The sequence below is a fragment of the Somniosus microcephalus genome, chromosome 6, assembly GCF_052327205.1.
Source record: "Somniosus microcephalus isolate GS21.2 chromosome 6, FLI_Smic_1.0, whole genome shotgun sequence".
Taxonomy (NCBI): Eukaryota; Metazoa; Chordata; class Chondrichthyes; order Squaliformes; family Somniosidae; genus Somniosus; species Somniosus microcephalus.
The window spans coordinates 209,472,907-209,496,407 of NC_140992.1; the positions used below are offsets into that span (position 1 = coordinate 209,472,907).

Consider the following 23,501-nt stretch of genomic DNA (forward strand, 5'->3'; position numbering starts at 1 on the left):
TACTGCCTCAGCATCCTTTCCGCGCACCAGTGAGGGAAGGCACCATCTCACCAAGAGCGACTGACACAGCCCCAACAGCCTCGGGGAAACATAGGGTCACATTATTCATCATTAAACAGACACAAATCCTGACATCTACCCTGCACCTACTGAATTAAAGGAACTTCAGTCCTGTGATGCAGATTGTAATTGATGGTAGGCCTTGGATATAAAAACACTGAAAAAAATAAAATATACTGAACAGCACTATTGAATAAATATATAAATGGTTCTGAACGTTAGAGCAAGGGGACAGGAAGTTACTCGCAAGAGGAGGGCACGTGGAGTCACAAGTGTTTTGTTCAAAGACTTTTAGTTAACGATGCAACATCTGATGAGCATTTCAGTGCCACGTCAGTATAGACTCCGATGCAATATAGTGAGAGGAGGCATCGGAGGAGGCCTTTTGAAGCATGTGAAGAGCTTCATTTGCTTCTGTACTGCTTAAAGCTACAACGATGGTGGAAGGAGGCTAAAACTTGTGGTTCTGGCTCCATTCATATCACAGCATCTTCGGGCCAAAATTCCCAAATCTCAAGACAATTTAGCAACCAGCTCTCATTCAAGATCCAGTCTAAATGAAGAGATGGGCTGATCCAGTGCTGACTCGTGAGAAGCACATAATGGCTGAAAAAAATAACGGCACAGAGATAATAGAGCACAGGAAAGCAAGTCAAGAAAACAAGTCAACAAAACTCTGCTGTGCACAGATCTCATGTTCCATTTACTTACACGATTCACAGTTTTAATGAAGGTAGAGCTCAAAATCCCAAAACCCACACCCTTTCCATTCGCCTTAAGTGAACAACTTTACCAGCTGATTGATGTTCACCAAGTTTAAATATGTAAGAAACTTTTTCTCTCCTGCAGTTTATCTAGTGAATAACTGAATGGAAGAGGAAAGTCCCAGTCTGCGCTGAGTGAACTGCTATCACCCAGGGCAGCAACAGGGGTAATGCAATTGGCCTCAGGACTCCTGGTTTAGCGAGGAGGGGGGGGCGGGAGAAATCAGGCAGGGTTCCCACTCCAGATTAATCAACATCCCTGCTGGAAAGGATGGAAGTATGGACAGGATCAGGGTTAGACGTGATGACCCCTGTAGTCAAATAGTCTGTCTTCACTTGCCATCAAGGGTCATGAATGAACAGCCACTTTGACGAGATACAGGAGGGCAACTGGCAACCATGGAACTGCATCCCAACAAGACATGAGGAGAGGAGAAAATTGGTGAAACCGTCTGCAAATAAATTCTTCAGGAGAAAACATTCATTCCTGTTGCTGGCATTGGGAGTTAAACAAACAATGACTCTGATAACTCGATGTTTGTTTAAGCACCAGTAACATTTGAATGGCTCCATACTTCAGATTTCTCTACTCCTTTTCCCCTCATGCACTGCCTGGGCCTGTTCTTGCCAGTCCTTTTGTCAGTCGATTTAAGCCCCATTTACATTGCATGCTCTGAAACAAAACAAAAGATAAACAACCCACACATATTCTGCTGCTGTGTCTGAAAAGGGGTTTGAAAATGCCTGAGGAACGAAAACCAGCATCCAAGAAGGGCACCAAGAAAGCCTTGAGTAGTCACAGTGAAGGGCAGCCCTTGAAAAGCCCCAATTTATTGAAGAACAATCCTTAATTGGGACAAAAGCAAAATACTGCAGATACTGGAAATCGGAATTAAAAACACTCAGCCGGTCAGGCAGCATCTGTGGAGAAAGTTAATGTTTCAGTTCTGGTGAAAGGTCATCGACCTGAAACGTTAACTCGGTTTCTTTCTCCACAGATGCTGCCTGACCTGCTGAGAATTTCCAGCATTTTGTGTTTTTATTTTTAATCCTGAACTGGGATTTGATTACAGAGTACTGCTCAGTGAGCTGAAAGGTGTACAATTCTCTTGCTTTCACAGGTTTTGGGACTTTTAGCTCTATTCTCATTAGAGTTGTTCATCGTGCAAGTGAAAGATATACAGCACCTACGCGGTTGCAAAAGTGAATATGGTGTTAGGATGCATAGCTAGGACAATTAAATATGAAACTACAAGTCCTATTCTTACCTTGTCTGGCCACATCTAGAATAGCGTACAGAGTTTTGGTCCCCTTACACTGCGAGAGATACCAACATCCTGGAAGAGGTTCAGAGGAGGGCTACTCGATTGATTAAGGGCTCTTAGTCCCTAGTTAGTAGGACAGGTTTGAAAAGATGGGCTTTTTTAACCTTGAAAAAGCGTAGACTTCAAAGAGATATTTAAAATGATGAAGGAATTGGATTTTGTCAATGTGGATAGGTTACTTGAGCTTGATAGGCAGGGCAGAACTAGGGGGCACCAGCACAAGTTACGAAAGCATAGTTATGTTAGATGCCAGGAAGTTACTTCTACTCCAAAGAGAGTCATCGACCTCTGGAATAAGTGGCCAGTGCGTGCGATCAGTGTGGATCCGCTGCAACATTTTCAAAGTGGAGCTGGATAATTTCCTGTGAGTGGAAGACATCGAGTTATAGATGGTAGGTGGGTTGACAAGGGTAGAGTTACCAATCACTGCCGTCTCCTGGAGCTTGAATGAATGCCTGAGGCCGGGGGGCAGGGATGGGCAGTCAGAGAGAAACATCCCAGAGCTTTTCCCTCCTAAATTGGGCAAGGTTTTTTTTTGTGCCTCTCCCAAGGGATTGTGTGACTGGGGAAGAGAGGTTGCAGGTTGCACCATGTGTCAAAGGGCAGGCATGGTGGACCATCTGGGTCTTTTCCTGTCCTTTTTTTTGTATGTTCTGCAAAGCTATTGTTCACTTGCTGATAAATAAATACAATTCTGTTGAAAAACAGCCCAACCAAGGAGTGGGCTGTTAATAAAAAGGGATGGAACTGAGCGAGTCCTCTGCAGTTGCGCAACAATTCTGAATGACACACTTCTTGTAAAAATCACAGCAGAACTTGTAGCAGATTGCAAGTGAAAGGGTTCATTGTAATCAGATGAAAGTAGTCCTTTGATTATCTAATATTCGTACAAGTTCTTGCTGCGGACAAAGCATTTCCCGTACCATTAACACACTACAAAAGGCTAATCTCATCTGATTTTTAGACTAAGAAAGACTTACTTCCAGATGACCTCTAGACTGAGTTTAATAGTTCCCAGGTCATTGATATCCACAGCGACAGACTGAGGCAGGGCTGCAAATAAATCTTTTGTTTCACAGGAGACGTTGCCAACTATGACGTGATTCGCCAGGCTTTTCAGCTCCGTTACCTGCAAGAATGAACCGATTAACGTCTTGCTGCTTCACAGTTTTCCATAACAGTTCACATCTAGTCCAAAAATGCCATGCAATAATGCCAACCAAATTATGGATGAACCCATTCTGTGTTGTTGTTGTTGCTGCTTTAAGTGGTGTTTTGTGCACTGTGTTAAGACACAGACAACAGCACTGCAATGCAGAGTGTTTGAAGCTATAATGGACCAACCAGCATGACTCAACTTTTGCAGAAGCCCAGATTAAGATCTGCTCCTGAAATTTCTTCCCTCTCTAATCTCATTAGGGTTCCGCTTGCCTCTTTAAAAAAAGCTTTCTTCCCTGACCCTCTTTTGGGGGGGGGGGGGGGGGGGGGGGCGGGAATACACATTTACCTTTGGCCTGCCTTTCCAGGCTATTAGAGTCCATCAGAAAATGGGTAGCTTGACAACGAATCCGCAGATTCTGAGGTGCTGTTTAATTTTAAAGAGTTGCTAAGTTTACTAAAATTCAAGTTATCCAACATTTTGTTACACTTTATATATCTTATTGGCCCAGCTCCCCTGACAGACCAGTGAGTTTATCCGGTGAGTATCTGACATATAGGCCAGGAAGGTTCCAGGCTCAATTCTCAGTATGGGTTAAGTGATCTCAGCTAAAGTGACAGTACAAATACTACGGCTGGCCTCAATGCCCAGGGGGAGGGAGTGGGGGGGAGGATCCCCGTTTCTTTTACTATCCAGCTACCCTCTCCTGGTAAGTTAACCTGTGCAGACAGGATCGGGCTCAGCTACGATACCTCTGCAATCACTGCGACTCTCACCCTTAAGGCTCACACATGAAGAATGGGTACTTGGGTGAGGTACTGGCAAGTGATTAGTGTCTGTGGAAACGTACCCCAGGAACCGCGCCTCCAACAAGGAGTCAAAGCCTTCAATAGAGAAGCCTGCCATCACTAAACAGCCACGAGGAGATGTACAAAACACTGGGTGACTATCTCACTTTCTCCCCACCGAGTCCAGCTAAGCACAAGCTCAGCACAATGTTCATTTTGTGCAGCAGTTTTATCTCATTTCCATTTACACAGTGGTTAAAGTTTGACAACACGATTATGAACCCTGCACGTCACAAGCACCTATACATTTTTTTTTATTTGAGCACTAACCCCCACTGCTGCATCTCTCTCTCTACATGGTGCAGGAAAAAACCATTACAATTATTGAGACCATTTTAAGGTCTGGTATGGAATTAAATGGGTTGGCTCGGGGCCAGTACAGTGTTACACAAAGAGCTGTGCGTAGGGCAGGAACATGCAGATAAACAACTGCAGCTCTCCATGTGGCAGGTTCAGCTGGATATTCAGAGGGAGGCAGTGCATGAGGCCTTGGAGGGGCAGGAGATTGCTCGAACGTTGTGAGAAACGTTGTAGCGGGGGAGAAGGGTGGAAACAGAAAAGAAGAAATTTTATATTGCAGTCTTTGTTTACACTTCAGTTTTTGCTTAAAAGGATTTTATTTTCATTACGGCCAACATTAATGGTCACAGGCTTGAGTTTTGGCCCCAGGATTCAGCTTTTTAGTTTGGCAGTCTCTGGCAAAAAAGGCTGCAGAGTCACTTCTTCCATTAATTAATTTGTGAGAGCTCATCAGCGCAGACTGACCTCCTGCTGGAGAACTTTCTCTTCGTAAACAGGAACATGTCAAGTAAACAAAGTTATGTCGAGTGTCTCCTTGCATCATCTGAGAGCACTGCACTCAGCCACTCTCTCCAAACATTTTATTCGATGAATCTTAATAAGTGAAAGGTGGCAAATCAATGTTGCTCTTTAGAGTTGGCCTGAGATCCTTACCTTGATTGAGAGGAACTCTGTAACAAGAGGCTGGAAGACCATTTCCTCACCGTCCCATACTTGCTTCCCATTAGCTTCAATGCGACCTTTCAACTTCCACCGCTGACGACCGTATTTCATAAATATCTGTTAGGATAAATCATAAAATCGTTCTAAGTGCATTCATCCCTCTACTCCCTCTCAGATCAAAATATACATCAAGGCTGTATGGTTAGACAGCAACATATGGATGTTTCTACAGGAGAAATACTAAGACATCAGTTACTCACAATCTTTCACTAACTAAATTTTACAGCTTTCAATCATTTATATTAAAGTGTTCCATTACTAAACAGCTCCTGTTTTCATAGTTGCTCTGAATAAAAACGTAAACTTTGCTGTATTGTTCTTTCAAGTAAACTCCCCAATGACTCCACAAGTTTATCCAGTGGAGGAGCCAAGCCAAACAGACGAGAAGGTCCCATGTTTGATTCCAAGTTTATGCTGAGGTAGCGGATCTTATTGGAAGCAGTGCTACAACTAACCTCGCCACCTGGGTTAAAAAGGGAAGGGGAAAAATAGGCTGGGAGCCTGACTCCCGATCACTGCCTGGTGCCCCTCCGCTGTAAGTGAATGAGTGTGTGGACAATGGTCGAGGACAGGATCAGGCATAGATGTGATGCTTCCGGTGATCAAACAGCCTGCCAAAGCTCGCTGCTGTAGCTCACACGTGAATAATGGTCCCTTGGTTGAGGTGGAGAAAGAAAGATTTGCATTTATGTAGCGCCTTTCACGACCACGGGATGTCCCAAAGCACTTTACAGCCAATGAAGTACTTTTTGAAGTGTAGTCACTGTTGTAATGTAGGAAATGTGGCAGCCAATTTGTGCACAGCAAGCTCCCACAAACAGCAATATGATAATGACCAGATACTCTGTTTTAGTGATGTTGGTCGAAGGATAAATATTGGCCAGAATACCAGGGATAATTCCTCCGCTCTTCTTTGAAATAGTGCCATGGGATCTTTTATGTCCACCTGAGAGGACACACGGGGCCTCAGTTTAATGCCTCATCCGAAAGACAGCATCTTTGACAGTGCAGCACTCCCTCAGCACTGCACTGGAGTGTAAGCCTAGATTTTTGTGCTCAAGTCTCTGGAGTGGGACTTGAACTCCCAATCTTCTGACTCAGAGGCGAGTGTGCTACCCACTGAGTCACAGCTGACACTTGAGTGCTAGTGGGTGACCAGTGGAACCATACCCCAAGCAAGCAGTCAACATCTTCAGGAGAGATGGGGAGAAGCAGAGGAGGGAAGGAGGAAAGATGTTCTGTGATGAAGAAAAATTGCTACCATTAATTAAGGCTCCGGGAGTCAGGAAGTTAGAGAACTGAATGTGAAAGCAGAAGCCCCATTTTGATTGCCAGAAACTACAGGAGGATTGCAGGACATGTTAATCTTAAAACGTTATAAAGGATGAAGAACTTTCACTAATTCACCACCCACGTAATGATTTTTTTCTACACCTTGCAAATAGTGTTTAATAACGTATCATCTCAGAATGGGCAACACTTTGCTTAATGTGGTTAGAGGAAAGAATTTGAACCTTTGAGGTTTGCTTGGATAAAAAAAAACTTCTCATAAGCGGTTTAAAATTTTTCCTCACCTCATACTGATCTCCTGGGCAGAGGCGTGCAAATCCCGCAAGCCCTGAAACAAGACACGAGAACTTTATTAGAAGCACATGCATAAAAAACTAGCACAGAGGAAAGAAAGCTATGAGTTCTACAGCACCAATCGCAGCCACTAAACCATTACTGTATGAACAAGGTGGCTGCAGAAGGTACAGGTTATTAGGTACTAAAAGGAAGGCTGGATTATAATATGGGGGAAATACTCAACGTCAAGATCCATTTGACACTTTAGCTGAGTGATGCCCCTTCTACCACCGAACTTTGGAAGACTACTAGAGAATCCTCAAACAGATTCCCATGTGCGAGTGTTCCCTCTGTTCATACTTCTGTTTGAGAACAGCAGTACAATCATTTCCAATTTTTTTTCAGACCATATTGTGCAAGATTTTTGAATGGGAAATAAAATGCAATAATCCCTTTTTTTTTTTTAAAAAGACACCAAAAGTAAGGAGGGGTGTCAGAGTCATAACGGCACAGAAGGAGGCCATTTGGCCCATCGAGTCCGTGCCGGCTCTCTGTAGAGCAATTCAGTCAGTCCCATTCCCCCGCTCTATCCCCGTGGCCTTGCAAGTTTATTTCCCTCAAGTGCCTATCCAATCTCCCCTTGAAAACATTATGGCCTAGAAATTCAGTTAGGCCCCGCCAGCAGGCTAACGCCCAAAAGTTAGCGCTGCGCGCGGAGCCCGTTGCGACCGCCAGAAATTCACTTTTAGCGCCCCAATTCGGAACCGGGCGCTGTTCCAGGGTGTGCCCACCTCCGCTTGGGGCGCTGAAAGTGAATTTCAGCGCTCCAGCTGCCGCTGCGCCACCCGATGCGGTGCGGCAGGCTGGGGTACTGCAGGCCTCCTCCTTCTCTTAAGGAGGAGCTGCCGGCAGCCGTGAGATCGCCGCTGGATTCTGGCAGCAAATGAGCCCAGCACCACGGAGAAGTGCCGGACTCACGGGAATCAGCCACCAATGCCGCGGGGGGGTGGTGGTGGAGGCCGGGGAAGGAGGTGCGGGCAGGCGGCCGCCGAAAAAGCAGCCGGCCGCACCTCCACCTTAAAGCGCCCCAGTAGCGCAGCAGTACGGCCCCGTTTCACGAACGTTGTTTGCGGCCGCTGCAGAAGAGGCGGCCGCAACTAAATATGGGGTTTGGGCCGGAAGCGGGGCGGTACCGGGGCACTGCGCACACCGATGACGTCATCGGTGTCGGCGCAGTGCTACCGGCTACCGCCGCCATTACCGCAGCGCTGAATATCAGCGCAACCTCTTATACTGGCGCAGAAACCCTCTTTAGGCGCCAACTGGGCGCAAAGCTTGCAGCGCCCAACTGAATTTCTAGGCCTAAGTGTCTCCGCTTCGACCACTTCCGTCAGCAGCAAGTTCCAGGTCCTCGCCACTCGCTGCGTAAGAGAGTTTTTCCTCACATCCCCCCGTATCTCTTGCCCAAAACCTTAAATCTATGTCCCCTAGTCCTTCTACCGTCAACTAATGGGAACAGCCTTTCCCCGTCTAGCCTATCCAAACCCGTCATAATCTTGTACACCTCTATCAAATCACCCCTCAACCTCCTTTGCTCTAATGAAAACAAATCCAGCTTCTCCAACCTGTCCTTGTAGCGAAGATCCTCCATCCCCGGAACCATTCTGGTAAATCTCCTCTGCACCCCCTCAAGGGCCTTCACATCCTATCTAAAGTGTGGTGACCAGAACGGGACGCAATACTCCAGTTGTGGCCTAACATCATGAGGAATTTATTAGAAGGAACAAAATGTTAAATTTGAATCGTTGGGAGATCGGGGAGTTAATGTAGGGCAGCAGGATGGGGTAATGGATGAGCAGGACAGGATACAGACAGCAGAACTTTGGACGAACTGAAGTTTAGAGAGCGAGGCGGATGATAGGCCAGTCAGGAGAGTATTGACGTAATTAAGTCTGGAGGTAAGAAAAGCAAGAATGAGGGCTCTAGCGGCAGATGGGCTGTGATGGGGATAAAGGTGGGCGACGTCACAGAGGTGGTCTTTGTGATGGAGAGGATATGGTGTTGGAAACTTAGCTCAGGATTGAATAGGACACTGACGATGTAAACTGCCTGGTTCAGGCCGAGACAGTGGCCAGGGAAGGGGACGGAGTTGGGAGCGAGAGTATGGAGATCGTGGCGGGGGCAAAGACGATAGTTTTGGCCTTGCTAACATTTAGCTGGAGGAAATTAGGACTCATCCGAGACTGGATGACGGACAAGCAGTCTGATAGCACAAAGACAGTGGAAGGGTCAAGAGGTGGGTGTCATCAGTGCACATGTGGAAGCTGAACCCCTATATGTGAATGATATCTCAGCATGTAGATGGGGGGGGGGGGGGGGGGAAGAGGCTGCCGTTTCTGTGCTGCCGGAGGGGTAGCAACCTAACTGGATACATTCAAAGGTGGAGTTGCAGGAAAGATGGGCACAGATCTGGGAGGTGACAATACATTCAAAGACCTTGAAGAAGAAAGGGAGTTTAGAGATGGAGTGGCAGTTAGCGAGGGTAGATTTTTTTTTTTTTTTTTAGCAACGTGGGTGATGATGGTGGTTTTGAAAGGAAAGTGGGTAGTGCCTGAGGGGGAAGAAACTATTTACAATCTTGGCCGTCATGGGAGCCAGGAAAGGACGTTGGATGGTCAGCAGTTTAGTGGGAATGGGTTCCAGGAACCTTATAATAACCAGAGTACCTCCAGACTCAAAAAGGAGAACACTTCAAAATACACATACATAGGAACATAGGAACATGAGTAGGCCATTTCGCCCCGGGAGCCTGTTGCACCATTCAATGAGATCATGGCTGATCTGCGACTTAACTTCATATCCCTTAATATCTTTGGTTAATAAAAATCTATCAATCTCAGGTTTAAAATTAACAATTGTCCCAGCATCAACTGCCATTTGGGGAAGAAAGTTCCAAACTTCTACCACCCTTTCCATACAGAGGGGTTTCCTAATTTCACTCCCGAAAGACCTGGCTCTAATTTTTAGGCTATGTCCTCTAGTCCTAGACTCCTCTATCAGAGTAAATAATTTCTCTCTCTCTACCCTATCTGTCCCCCTCAATATCTTGAAAACTTCAATCAAATCACCCCTTAACCATCTGAATTCCAGGGATTACAATCCTAGTGTGTGTAATCTCTCCTCGTAATTTAACCCTTGGAGTCCGGGTATCATTCTGGTAAATCTATGCTGCACTCGGTCAATATATCCTTCCCAAGGTGTGGTGCCCAGAACGTCAAACCACCAGGTCTAATGGAAACTTTAAATAAAAATCTTATTATAAAAAGGTCTTTGCCTTGGTGCACTTACAAACATACAAAAATGACGGGCAGGAAAAGGCCAGCTGGTCTAACAAGCCTGCCTCACACTCATGATGCTTGGAGCATCACGACTAGACACTTCACAGCAGCCATGTAATCTTCTGGGAGAGGCAAAACAAACTCAGGGTCAAAAAGGGAGAAAAAAATCTGGAAAAGACCTCTCCGACCTCCTCAGGCGATCGGAACCAGTCCAGGAGACCACATTGTGTGCTAAAGTTAACTTCCTGACCTACACTTCACCATGGAAGGGTCTTTTTGTTGGACTGACCAAACATGAAGGTACCAACAGTTGTATTAATGATGGGCTTTTTTTCCTGACATTGCTTTCGTAACTGCTCACCAGTTAGTGGCAGTCAAAGATACAACACAGGCATCCTCAGCAATTTGACGAGCTTGAAAGTTAGCCAATATTCAAAGCAAATTATTCTTCTATAATTTGCATTTAGTTATGAGCCCTAAACTAAATGCTTACACTCAGTTTTCCATCGTGATCTCATTAGCTGCCAGCTCTCTGCAGACAGATTCTGAAAGGATATCTGGTTGCCAGCAGTTATATATTCACAGTTGCTGATGAGGCATGCAAACATATTCCTCAGTTCAATTCTTTGTGCTAACACCCACAATGGATCGTTTCAAGTACGCAGCCCTTTTCAAGACTATTCCAGCTCAAAATAAGCCAATTGTAAACAGAATTCCACAGCAGCTTTAAGACTCTCTTTTCTTGGATAATTTTACTCAGTAAATACACATTCACAAAAGTAGTGAAAAACCAACAAGCAGCTATCTACAGTTCACACAGGGTTTGCTGAAGGACACCAAAACATGAACAGGAGAGAACACGGCTCTTTGAGCCACGGTTAGCTGAAGAGTTGAATGCAGCATAAATAAGCGGTGGCATGAGCTATGTGATTAATCAGGAACTGATTACTTAAAACTGTAATCAATATTACTTAAATACTCCATTAATGGAGCGGTCACTAAACTATCTCTTTAGAAATGATTGAGCGCTCCCTGCATATTTAATCAGGCTGCTCAAAGCCGGCATCATTGTTTGGCATTACCCTATTGTGGGCTCCGCGACATCGTGGCTTTCTTTATTGTCTGACAATGCTTGAAAGAACTCTGTTCAACGCAAGTTATCGAAAAGTGTCCATTCCATGTGTTTTACATTTGGAGAATACCACAAAGCTGGGAGGTTTTGTTGAAAGCACAGAAGGTAAAATGCAGTCGTGTCAGAAGACAGCTTATTAAAATCATAGCAAGAGCTAGAAATTCTCATTCTCTCCAGCTTTCCCTTCTCGCTCACCCAAATACAACATGTACCATCTGCGATCCCCCACCCCAATACAACATACTGCAGTCCTGATCCTCTCCCCCAACAAGAACAATTGTTGATGTCACTCTCCCTCCCCTACTGCCCCCATCATATCAACACACACACACATTGACCATAAGGGCTGCCAGGGCTCTTGTATTGGAGGAGTAGGTGGATAAAGGGAACCTGGGTTGACGCTCCTTTAGATTGCTCCGCCTTGTAGGAAAGCACCTGTATTACTCAAGAGTCTCTTTACTCCATACCAGCCAAGCAGCCTAACAAGTGATCATCTAGGGCAATGGATGGCAACCTATGCATCATTAGCTCTAAAGTGCAGCACACTGCGGCATCGGCGTGCTTCCAAACGAGCTGTCGTGGTTACTAACACAAAATTTTTATTTATTTATTTTTTTATTAAAAAAGATCAATAAATCACTACAGAAGCTCTTCATTACATTCGCTATCCGTCCTCCATTTGTGCAGCACTGTAGATGTGCTTTATAGTGAACCAGTGGGTTACATTTTTAAATCAACTTAATGGCCTGGATTTTATGGGGTCTATGACAGCGTACGCACAACATACGCGGTCGTAAGTGCCCCGCAAGTTCTGGGTTTCCGCATGCTCGAAAACCCGGAACTGGCGATCTGTTAAGATTCAGCTTGACAGATCATCCGCATGCGCAGGAAATAGCCCAACTCTGCACCAGGGAATGCCCATGAAACTCTTGTATCTGGTAAAAGCAGGCGTAGGGCCTTCTTTTACCAGCTTAAGGGTTTAAATAAATTTATAACATTTATTTAGATCATTTAAACATTCAAAAATCTTTTAAATTATTTTAGGTTATTTTTGGCCCCTTTAAAAATGTTTAAATTTATTTTTCAAAAAATTAAATGTGTCTTAAATGTTTAATTAAATTGTATTTTTATTTAGCTTGTGTGAAAGTGTGTTTTTTAATGTCATTCCTTATGGGGATTCCGTACGTAAATGAAATGCCCATAAGCATAATGGGGATCCCCCTTTGTGATTGGTTGGGCTGATCCACATGATCCCAGGGACGCTTGCAAACCACATGCGCCCCGGGATACGTGGGCCTTTACGCCTGCAGACCCAGGAGCGCAAGAGTCCGAAGATACGGAGGCACTGGGTAGTTGCGTACTTTTCTTGCGGATCGGAGGCATTCACCCTCGGGAAGCCTCCGACCGCAATTTCAGGTCCATTAGTTACAAAATGATGGGAAATAGTAGCTCTGTGGAAGCATTCTGAATTGGCCATCGGCAGCCATTATTTATTTTTATCCTTTTTAATGCAAAGCCTACTTCCATCCAAGGATTGTAAATCTGCTTGACCCCAGTTACATGTTCTACAGTCCAAATGGCATTTGCGTAAATCACGAGGCCTTTCCTGCTCAAATGAACATCGATTATTGCATTTCCAGCTCTGCAACAAGTCATGCTACAGAGGCAGGAGTGTTGACGGAGGGCAAAATTTCACAGCATCAACAATGCCCGTGAGGCTGGGAGCTCTGCCATGAACCCAGACCCTTAATTATGGGCTGATCTACTGCCTTTGATGAGTGGAAATAAATGGTGATTTAGAAAAAAATATTTCTGTAAAAATCTTGCACTGCTGAACTTAATTTCAAAAACATGAGGCCTGGCTGAAAGCATTGCTCCACTTCCTGCTGTGTCAGCCTCCTCACTAACGTAGTCTCTTGTGAATCCCGTCTCTACTGATCTGTAGCAGATGTTTCCTTGATATCACACAAAATCCTCCCCAAAAAAGTTGAGGATGTTCTCATGCCCTAAAGTAACTCTCCCAAGGCAACATAGCCTTAGTTTAACTAAAAAAAAATCCAATATATTCTTATGTAAATCCATGAAAAATAAATTATGATTTAGTACCAATTTGAGCTCAATTAAAATAAACTTAGCAACTATATATAAACAAATCTGTCCAATTTGCTGACGTCATTACAATGAGGTCACACATCTTTTCCAAGTTTTCTGAAGATAACTACACTGTTCAAAAAGGACAAAGCTCTCTCTAAACTGGACCGTTGGTCAGCCTTGTTGGAATTTTTAGAGATGGCTGCCGATAGCCTCTGTAACGGAAGACAGGTTTCAGTTCCCTAATGTGCCAGCAGTTCTATCCTGCCACAGTCTGACTTTCAATTGGGCAAAAGGCAGCAGTCCTATTCACAAGACATCAATGGTGACATGACCTAACTTTGGTCTCTTGTACAAAGTTACAATCACCACTCTGAGCCTGGTTGGTCAGGTTTAAAATTAGAGTTGTTTGCATCAAAACAGATTTGTAAAACTGCCAGTTACGAGAATGGAAAGTTCTGTGTCATGTTCATCAAAAGTTTTAGAACTGACAAGAACCCAAACTTAGCAATTGTTAATTTTAATAAGCAGTGATTGGTATCAGCTGGTTGGTTGAACAAATTGATTCAGCACAAAACAAACAGATAATGTTCACAATTTGTATTTCAAATCATCACTAATTCGATGTACAGCACCTCAATTGAGAGGTCCCAGGAGTCTACTGACTTGATGAATTTTACAATCACAACACTATGTGACTATCAAGGCATATCAGTACCTGGATTTTTAAAAAATCTCAACGTGATTGCCATTCTGTGGATGTGTATTACTGCACTGACAAGGCTGTGACAAATACAAAGCCTACTTATACTGCACGACTAAATGCTGTTAGACAACTCAAATGCAAATACATCAATTTCATTTCACAATGAAAATCTCTCCCTTAGTGTAAAGCCACTCCATACCATACATGGAAACAAGTACAAGGCATATAAAGATGATGCCAGGCTGGATTTGGTTGACTAAGCTTCCTTCTTTACACGGTAATCATCTTCTTAGGCATTCCGTCGGAACCGAGGATGACTTGCTTCCACATTAAAAATGAGTTCTCAGGTGACTGATGAGTCCAATGCGGGACCTAGAGTCTCTGTCACAGGTGGGGCAGACGGCGGTTGGTGGGGCAGACGGTGGTTGAAGGGGTGGGTGGGTGGGTGGGGTGCTTGGGTTGATGTGCGCTCCTTGCGCTTGGCTACCGCTTGCTCCCGGCGAAGAGACTCGAAGTGCGCAGTGCCTTCCCGGATGCTTCCGGGAAGGCGCTGAACTCGGTAATGCACACTGCATCAAACCCACCCACGGGGCCTCCTGCTACATCAAACCCACCTCCAGGACCTCCCGCTACATCAAACCCACCTCCCGGACCTCCCGCTACATCAAACCCACCCCCGGGACCTCCCGCTACATCAAACCCACCCCCGGGACCTCCCGCTACATCAAACCCACCCCCGGGACCTCCCGCTACATCAAACCCACCCCCAGGACCTCCCGCTACATCAAACCCTCCCCCAGGACCTCCCGCTACATCAAACCACCCCCAGGACCTCCCAATACATCAAACCCAGCCCCAGGGCCTCCCGCTACATCAAACCCACCCCCATAAGCGCAAAAGGATCACCCAGTTAATTAAATCAGTGAATTGTTATCATTTCTAAACAAGTATTTCACATTCAGTTAGTTTATGAAATCAATCTCAAATGGATACAATTGCAAAAGCGAGTGCAGCTTTACTGAAATGTTCCCCTTTCCCTGTAGCTTTCTTTACTTATTCACAAACGCTTGATAATTGTATATGAAGATTTACAGTGAAAGGCTGCACACTGCTTCTCCCTCTGATGCAAGCTTCTCTAATTTTACTTCAAATCCTCTGTTTTCTTCAGTTACACAGCAATAAAAGGAAGTGATTGTCAGTGTTATTCATCCTCATATGGTAATCTTTAGCCACTGACATGTTTTCCTCCCACAGCTCCAAATGATAATGCAGTTATCTCTGTTGCCTAGTAACCCACATTTCAGCTGCCCTAGCCAGTCTAGTAATACTGATTCTACTTACACATTTTACAAGATGTCTAGGTGATGTAATCTATCTGCTCCACATTGCTCATCAGCAAGTGTTACAGCAGGCAATCGCCACCTGGGATAAAACCACTTTATAAAGTGAACTTACTGGCTTGAATACAAATGCTGTATTTCAAAGAGCAAAACCATTCCTATGGGGCCATATAAAACAAAATCTTCATGAAAAGGTACTCAGCAAACCGTAATCGTTTGAAGAGAGAGCGAGCAGAGCCATGAGCCATTTATCATCACTTCATGAGCAAAGGATACAATGAGTTCCTGCCATAATTGACATGTTTTGTCAACAAAAAGGAAATGCTAGGCATTTTAAATGAAGACAATACCTCTAAGGCCTAGTGTGGCTCTCCAAGGCCTTTAAGGCAACAACGATTTCACAGAAAATCTTGTGCTCTTTCAAAAAATACTTTTGTAAAGTGATGATTCATTTGGAGAGCACTGTGAAGACAATCATCCAGGTATCGAAGATCTTGGGCTCATTTAGTTTCTTATCTCCAAGTCGTGCACAAGTCAATGTGGCCAGCTTCTCTAGTCTCTCCACATAAATACTGGGGATAAATTAAAAGGAGACTGAATCTCGGTTCATTCAAACCCCCAGTACCAACATCTCATAACACCAAGGTCCAGGAAGTTGTAGCAAACACAGCAATTTGACCGAGGCTGAACCAGACTGTTTGCAACCTTGGTGTCATATTTGATCCTGAAATGAGCTTCCGACCACACATCGACACCATCACTAAGACCGCCTATTTCCACCTCCGGAACATCGCCTGACTCCGGCCCTGCCTCAGCTCATCTGCTGCTGAAACCCTCATCCATGCCTTTGTTACCTCTAGACTTGATTATTCCAACGCACTCCTGTCCGGCCTCCCACATTCCACCCTATGTAAACTTGAGGGCGTACAAAACTCGGCTGCCCACGGCCTAACTCGCACCAAGTCCCGTTCACCCATCTCCCCTGTGCTCGCTGACCTACATTGGCTCCCGGTTAAGCAACGCCTTGATTTTAAAATTCTCATCCTTGTTTTCAAATCCCTCCATGGCCTCGCCCCTCCCCATCTCTGTAATCTTCCCCAGCTCCACAATCTCAGGTTATTAAAAAAAAATCAACGTTTCTGTAAGGAGTGTTACTCACCTTTCATTCTCACGTGGAATTCTCCTAACTGGTTCTCTAGCTCACTCTCCATTGTGCACATACTCTGGAGTAAAAGAAAAGGGCTTTTTCACTTTGGTACATTGGTGTTTCTCAATTAAAAACAAAGTCAATAGTTAGGACATCACATGCTCCTGATCTACAATTGTTATAGAAATCAGACCATTTCCCTTCTAGCTGCTTTGATGCCCGCTTGGGATCTGATCTGGTCAGTCTCAGTTCAATGCCTAATGGACATAAATCATGATGTGCCTCAATGAATCCGAGACTCAACGTTAACAGAGCAAAGCAAGGCTTTTATTAACTCAAAGTAATACAAGCAGGAGAAGTGTCTCTCATCCAGAGATCTGCTGTACTGCCTGTGAGACATGCTGGGGCCTGCTTAAGTAGGGGCCAGGTATGGGCGGAGCCCTACACACAATACAATACAGGTAAGGAAATGAAACTGAAACTAAACTCCCCTGCTTGTCACAGTCACAATCAAACACAGAGAATACAGAGTACCTGATGAATGGCATATTTCATCACAAATCACACAGTAGAAAACTGACCAACTGCCACCATTTTGCTCTTGCACATCAGATAAGTGCAACACAGACAACACTGTGGAGTGGTAGAATGTGGCTGCATGCTCAAGATTCCCTATGTGGGGAGGTCTAGTGTTGGCCATGCTGTTAAAAGCCGAGCAGAAGCTAGGCATTCTGACTTCTCCACTCCTCCCCAGAGGGCAAGGCAAAAATTGGTGGGCAATTGACCATGGACACTGCTGTGCTCACCTAGTTGCTGATTACAGAATGGGAGAGGCATGGGAGAAGGTTCTTGCCTGCCCTCACAATCAGGGAACATTGTATCGTGCTTTGGGGTGGAGGCAGGGCCAGAATATAGAATAAAATGGTATCACAGCCTTGGCTCAGTTGGTAGCACTCTCACCTCTGAGTCAGAAGGTTGTGGGTTAAAGTCCCACTCCAGGGAATTGAGCACATAAAGCTAGGCTGACACTCCAGTGCAGTACTGAGGGAGTGCTGCAGTGTTGGAGGTGCCGTCTTTTGGATGAGACGTTAAACCGAAACCCCGTCTGCCCTCTCGGGAGGACGTAAAAGATCCCATAGCACTATTTCAAAGAAGAGCAGGGGAGTTATCCCCGGTGTCCTGCCCAATATTTATCCCTCAACTAACATAACAAAAACAGATTATCTGGTCATTATCACATTGCTGTTTGTGGGAGCTTGCTGTGTGCAAATTGGCTACCGCGTTTCCCACATTACAACAGCGACTCCATTTCAAAAAAGTACTTCATTCATTGACTTTAAAGTGCTTTGAGACGTCCGGTGGTTATGAAAGATGCTATGTAAATGCAAGTCTTTCTTTATTTTACAAATTTACAGAAGCTATACTAACAATTTACAATGTACCAGTCAATGTGTCCAGTTTAGATTGTCAATGGTGCATAATAAAATACACAAGCACTGGAAAAGACAGAAGGGAAACAGCACTGACCCGGAGTGTAAAGGAGATGAACAATGAGGAATGGTTAGAGGAACTTCAGCTTCTCAGTCTGGAATAATAGGTATGTGGAGAAAATCTCAGAAATAAATAAAATACTGAATGGTATAGATAAGGGAAACTCAGATTATTTCAAGAAAGTAGGCCAGAGGACATAAATTTAAATTAGGGAACAGCAAATTTAGAATAGATAGAAAAAGAATTTGCATTTTTATAGCGCATGATCTCAGGACGTCCCAAAGCACTTCTCAGCCAATAAAGTAGTTTTGAAGTGTAGTCACCGTTACCAGCAAACACAGAAGCAGGGAATGAAGCTGGGACCTTCCTGATCCGTATGGCTCAGTAACACAACATGGACTATACTTAGACATCACAATGCTGTATTAAGGAAACTGTGTGTTACTTTGACAAATGACCTTTGCATTTATGCTTCAAAGATCCAGTCCAGGCTCTGGACAGCAAGTGCACCAAGCACAGCGCCATTTCCTAACTTCCTAGGTACAATCTTTCAGTTCCTGGCTTTACCTCCGTGTATTCTTTGTAGCCCTTGTTAGCTTCAGCCAAGCTCTCTCTTGCTTCTTTGCTGGTTTGAGACACAGAATAAGCACGCACCATGTTGTTTGCACCATCCCGTAATCTTCGTTGGATGCAGTAAGATTCATACAGCTCATCAATCTGCAACAAATTTAAAAGAAAATAAATCAGGCAGTCATCTACTTTACCAGAATGATGCTGCGGGTGCAGCGGAGATCAGACTTTATTAAGCAGATATTGTATACCATAGGTTTTCAAACCAGGGCCCAAGGAGGTGTGTATATACTGGGGGGGGTCTCCTCACACAGCACGGTTGTAACACTCATCTTAAACAAATGCCCCACGTGCTTTAGAAATGGGAGTTTTCAGGAACTGACAGAAGGTCTATTATATTTTATACATTTCATTAAAAAGGTTTTGATAAATATAGCTGAGAGGTCTGTTTGGACTGGAGGTAGAGTGAACGGTTAACTTGAATGCCACTGCAAAAGATTTACAGCTGAAGCATCCCATTGACTAGAATTTCCCTATAAATGGGATTGTGTTTTTGCCTCTCCCCAATTTATTCCCCCTCCTCTCCCGATGAAAGTTCAGCTCCATCAGCACCAGGCACCTTCATGTGCAAGTCAAGACAGCAAATGGTGATGGGCTGTGCACCACGAGAGACTGTTACATTGTTAGAGGTGCAGTCTTTTGGATCAAACATTAAACCATATTCCTGTCTGCCTGTTCTGGTGGACGGACAGGATCCTGCAGCACTATTCGAAGGAGGATAGAGGAGTTCTCCCAGTGTCCTGGCCAACATGCCCCTGAAGCAACACCACCAAAACAGATTAACCAGTCACTTATCTCATTGTGGTTGGGAGATCTTGCTGCGCTCAAATTGGTTACATTTGCTTACATAACAGTGACTACACTTGAAAAATAATTCTTTACTTGAAGTACTTTGGGATGCCTTAAAGGCATAAAAAGGTACGAGATAAATACAAGCTCTTTCATTCGTGTACACTTTCTAGTGCGGTGTGCCACTGAATTGTGACCAGGAGCTGGAAATTTGAGCTACTTTTCCTCTCCCTAACCTGCAATGCTGAGGCCAGTTGCAATGGCGCTATCACCGCTTCAACTGAGATCAGCCACTTCATTACAAACCAGCGACTGAACCAGACTTACAGATCGCAATAGGCTAGGTTTAGAATTTCTAATTCCTATTTAAAAAAAGGAAAAAAATCCCACTGAATTTAGAAAATTTAAAATGACAAAGAGATTGCCAAACTGGGCACCGCTCCCAGTATCCACAGGAGATTCTAAGTACTGGAACACAGTGACAAAGGCTGACAGACACACACTGGCAGAGTGAAATAGCTCCCTTTGTAACACATATCATCATGTAGCAGTTCACTGGAACACACCTTCTCTTTAATGAGTCCTCTATGAGCTGGCATTGTGTTGCCACTTACTATAGACATTAGGCACTTTGTACAACTAACAGAAAGAAACCGTTCCACAATCAGGAACTGTAGCCAGGATGCTGCCACATGACAGCTAACTACAATTATCTGAATTTTCACATAATTCTCTGTTATAAAGGGAGATGTTTATAAACCGACTGGTCCTCCTCGGTCTTCCCTTGTTCCCATGCTTTGGGGTTTAAAATTGGTGCTCAGAAGTAGTCAGGGAACAGGCTCTGTAAAACTGATCTTCGTCGGAACAAAAGTAATTGATGTAAAACCGTGCTCCAGTTAGATCATGAATTAGGGACATTAAACTGTGGCCAGCATTCCCTAAGTCACTGAAAAAGATCTAAAATGTGTCACTGAAGGGGAGGTGGAGGAGGGAAATTAAAATTTCTACCTTCCCCCACCAGCAGCCAAGGCAGTCAGTAGAGACAAGGAAGGTTCAAAGATGTGCGGGTTAGGATGATTGGCTATGATAAATTGACCCTTGGTGTTAGGGGGATTAAATACGTGGGGTTACGGGGATAGGGTGGGATATGTGTTGGTGCAGGCTCGATGGGCCGAAATGGCCTCTATCTGCACTGTGGGGTTTCTGTGGTTCCAGGTCTGGTCCCTGCTCTGTTGAGGGGGGCAGTGCAATTGGCCTCAGTGTGCATGTTGCGTGGAGGCAGAGGAAAAAAAAAGAGAATGGTCACGGTCTCTGATCCCGATTGCAACTCCTGCTCCAAGTTCAGATGCCTGGACTTCAGGTGATCATCTAAAAACGCTCTCTGTTTAGGTTCACACATAAGCAATAGGCACTTTAGTGAGGTGCCAGAGGGAACTAGCACCTGTGGAACCATACCCCCCAATAAGCAAACAGTGCCTTCACGAAAGGGAGAAAATTGGCAGAGCTTTTACATAAAATGTCTGCTCTCAAAGTAGCTTTTAATAGTTATAACTTGTATTTATAAAGCGCCTTCGACATAGTAAAATATTGTGTCAGCCGTGGCTCATTGAGTACCACTCTCGCCTCCGAGTCAGTAGGTTGTGGGTTCAAGTCCAACTCCAGAGACTTGAGCACACAAATCCAGGCCGACACTCCAGTGCGGTACTGAAGGAGCGCTGCACTGTCAGAGGTGCTGTCTTTCAGATGAGACATTAAACCGAGGATCCGTCTGCCCTCAGGTGGACGTAAAAGATCCCAAGGCACTATCTTGAAGAGGAGCAGGGGAGTTATCCCCGGTGTCCTGGCCAATACTTATCCCTCAATCAACATCACTTTAAAAACAAATACAAATGATCTGGTCATTATAACAGTTTGTGGGAGCTTGCTGTGCACAAATTGGCTGCTTCGTTTCCTACATTACAACAGTGACTACACTTCAAAAGTACTTCATTGGCTGCAAAGCACTTTGGGACGTTCTGAGGTCGTGAAAGGCGCTATAGAAATGCAAGCTTTTTTTTATTTTATCTCAAGGCGCTTCACAGGAATGTTATCAAACAAAATTTGACACCGACCCACATAAGAGAGATATTAGGGCAGGGAAAGAGGTAGGTTTTAAAGAGCTACTTAAAAGGAGGAGGGGTGGGGAAGTTTAGGGAGGAAATTCCAGAACTTATGCCCTCGGCAGCTGAAAGCACGGCTGCCAACGGCGGAGCGATTAAAATCGGGGATATCCAAGAGGCCAAAATTGGGGGAATGCAGAGATCTTGGGAGGGTTATAGGGGAGAGATGGGGAAGGATTTGAAAACGAGGAGAACTTTTTTTTAATAATAATATAAATTGGGCGTTGCCAGACCAGGAACCAATGTAGGTCAATGAGCACAGGGGTAATGGGTGAACAGGACTTGGTGCGAGCTAGGATACAGGCAGCAGAATTTGGATAAGCTCAAGTTTATGGAGGGTGGAAGATGGGAGGCTGGCCAGGAGAGGATTGGAGTAGTCAAGTCTAGAGATAACAAAGGCATGGAGGAGGGTTTCAGCAGCAGATGAGCAGAGACCGGGGCGGAGATGAACGATTTACAGAGGTGGGTGTATGGGGATTTGGTGATGGGGCGGATATGTGGTCGGAAGCTAATCACAGGGTCAAATACGACACCAAGGTTGCGAACGGTCTGGTTCAGCCTCAGACAGAGGCCAGGGAGAGGGATGCAGTCGGTGGCGAGGGAACGTACAAGTGAGAGCAAGACATGCTGCAAGTGTGGAGGTCTCTGCCTTTATACATTTTAGGATTTGGGTTGCTATTTAGATGAAAGTTGTTTCATTTAAAATTCTTCACAATGGCAACTAAACCATTAAATAGCTGTTACTTTGACACTTATTCTGTTAGTCCTTTGAAAGCCTCATTATATTAGGGACATTGATAAAATGGGGCAAATTGGCTGTGTCAGTAAGTGAGAGGTGATGCATTTTGGTATATAAAAAATAACTGCAGTAATGATACTCTGAATGGAAGCAGGCTCAGTGCTGTGGAAGAGCAGAGGGACTTTGGGGATACCGGATGTTAAAAGCAGCGCCTCAGGTTGACAAGGTTGTAAAAAGCAACGAATGGAATTCTAGGTTCTATCTCAAAAGTATAGAATATAAAAGCCAAGAGGTAATGATGAGCCGATATAAAACCTTAATGAGGCCTCAGTTAGAGTACTGCGTGCAGCACTGATCCACACTATAGGAAGGATAGTGAGGCTTTAGAGAGGGTATAACACAGATTTACAAGAATGCTGCCTGCTATGAGGAAATACAAATACTAAGGAAGACTCAAAAAGTTGGGTCTTCTTTTAGTTAACGCAGACTACAAGGCAATATAATAGAAGCTCTAAAATCATGTAAGGTTGGGCGGGGTAGACAGAAGCAGACTGTTTTCAGTAGTTGAGGAGCAAAAACAAAAGGGCCATAGATACAAGATTCAATGCAAGAGATTTAGAACAGAGGGCAAGAGAAACTTCTTTAAAAAGGAGATTTGGGAGGTTGTAGAATTCACTTCCAGGGTTCGTGGTTGAGGCAGAAACTATGTCAACATTGAAGATTAGATTGAATAAGTGGAAGAAAAAGGGTCCGAATATGATTAGAACTATTTGGTTGAGTGGAGCGTAAACGCCGACACGGACTGCGTGGACCGAACGGCCTGTTTCCACGTTGTAGCTTCTTTGTATTTCTATGTCTGGTTCAGTTTAAGAAGCCGTGAGCCACATATGCCCAGCTGAGCCACACTGTAGGCATGTTAATAACACCGTGCCAAAAGTAGGTTAAAAGAAACCAATAACAAGCAATAGAAAGGCAGGAAGGAATTAATGAACACTTTCGAGTCAGCAATAGTGCTTCTGCAATTCTAATAAATCTGTAAGACAGTGCTTCAGTCTTTGCCCAACTCAATCATACAAATGTTATTTAGCAATAACCTGTACACACTGCACCATTAAGCCGCAATGATGTATTTATTTCAGAACTGCTTTTCTTAAAGGGCACTCGTTTACCACAAGACTGGAAGAACCAACTCCT

The 23,501-nt window shown here is 44.5% G+C and overlaps 1 protein-coding gene across 8 annotated transcripts in view; it reads right to left on the reverse strand.

Moving 5' to 3' along the window:
- ripor1 (RHO family interacting cell polarization regulator 1) overlaps positions 1–23,501 on the reverse strand; it is a 342,398-nt gene that overhangs the window by 38,160 nt on the left and 280,737 nt on the right. For all 8 annotated transcript variants that reach the window (XM_085991336.1, XM_085991342.1, XM_085991339.1 and 5 more), the window contains exons 7-11: positions 18,558–18,707; positions 16,512–16,575; positions 6,754–6,797; positions 5,111–5,236; positions 3,130–3,278 (exon numbers count right to left, since the gene is read on the reverse strand). In XM_085991336.1, coding sequence (XP_085847462.1) covers positions 3,130–3,278; positions 5,111–5,236; positions 6,754–6,797; positions 16,512–16,575; positions 18,558–18,707 — 533 coding nt within the window. The remainder of the gene's footprint in view (positions 1–3,129; positions 3,279–5,110; positions 5,237–6,753; positions 6,798–16,511; positions 16,576–18,557; positions 18,708–23,501) is intronic.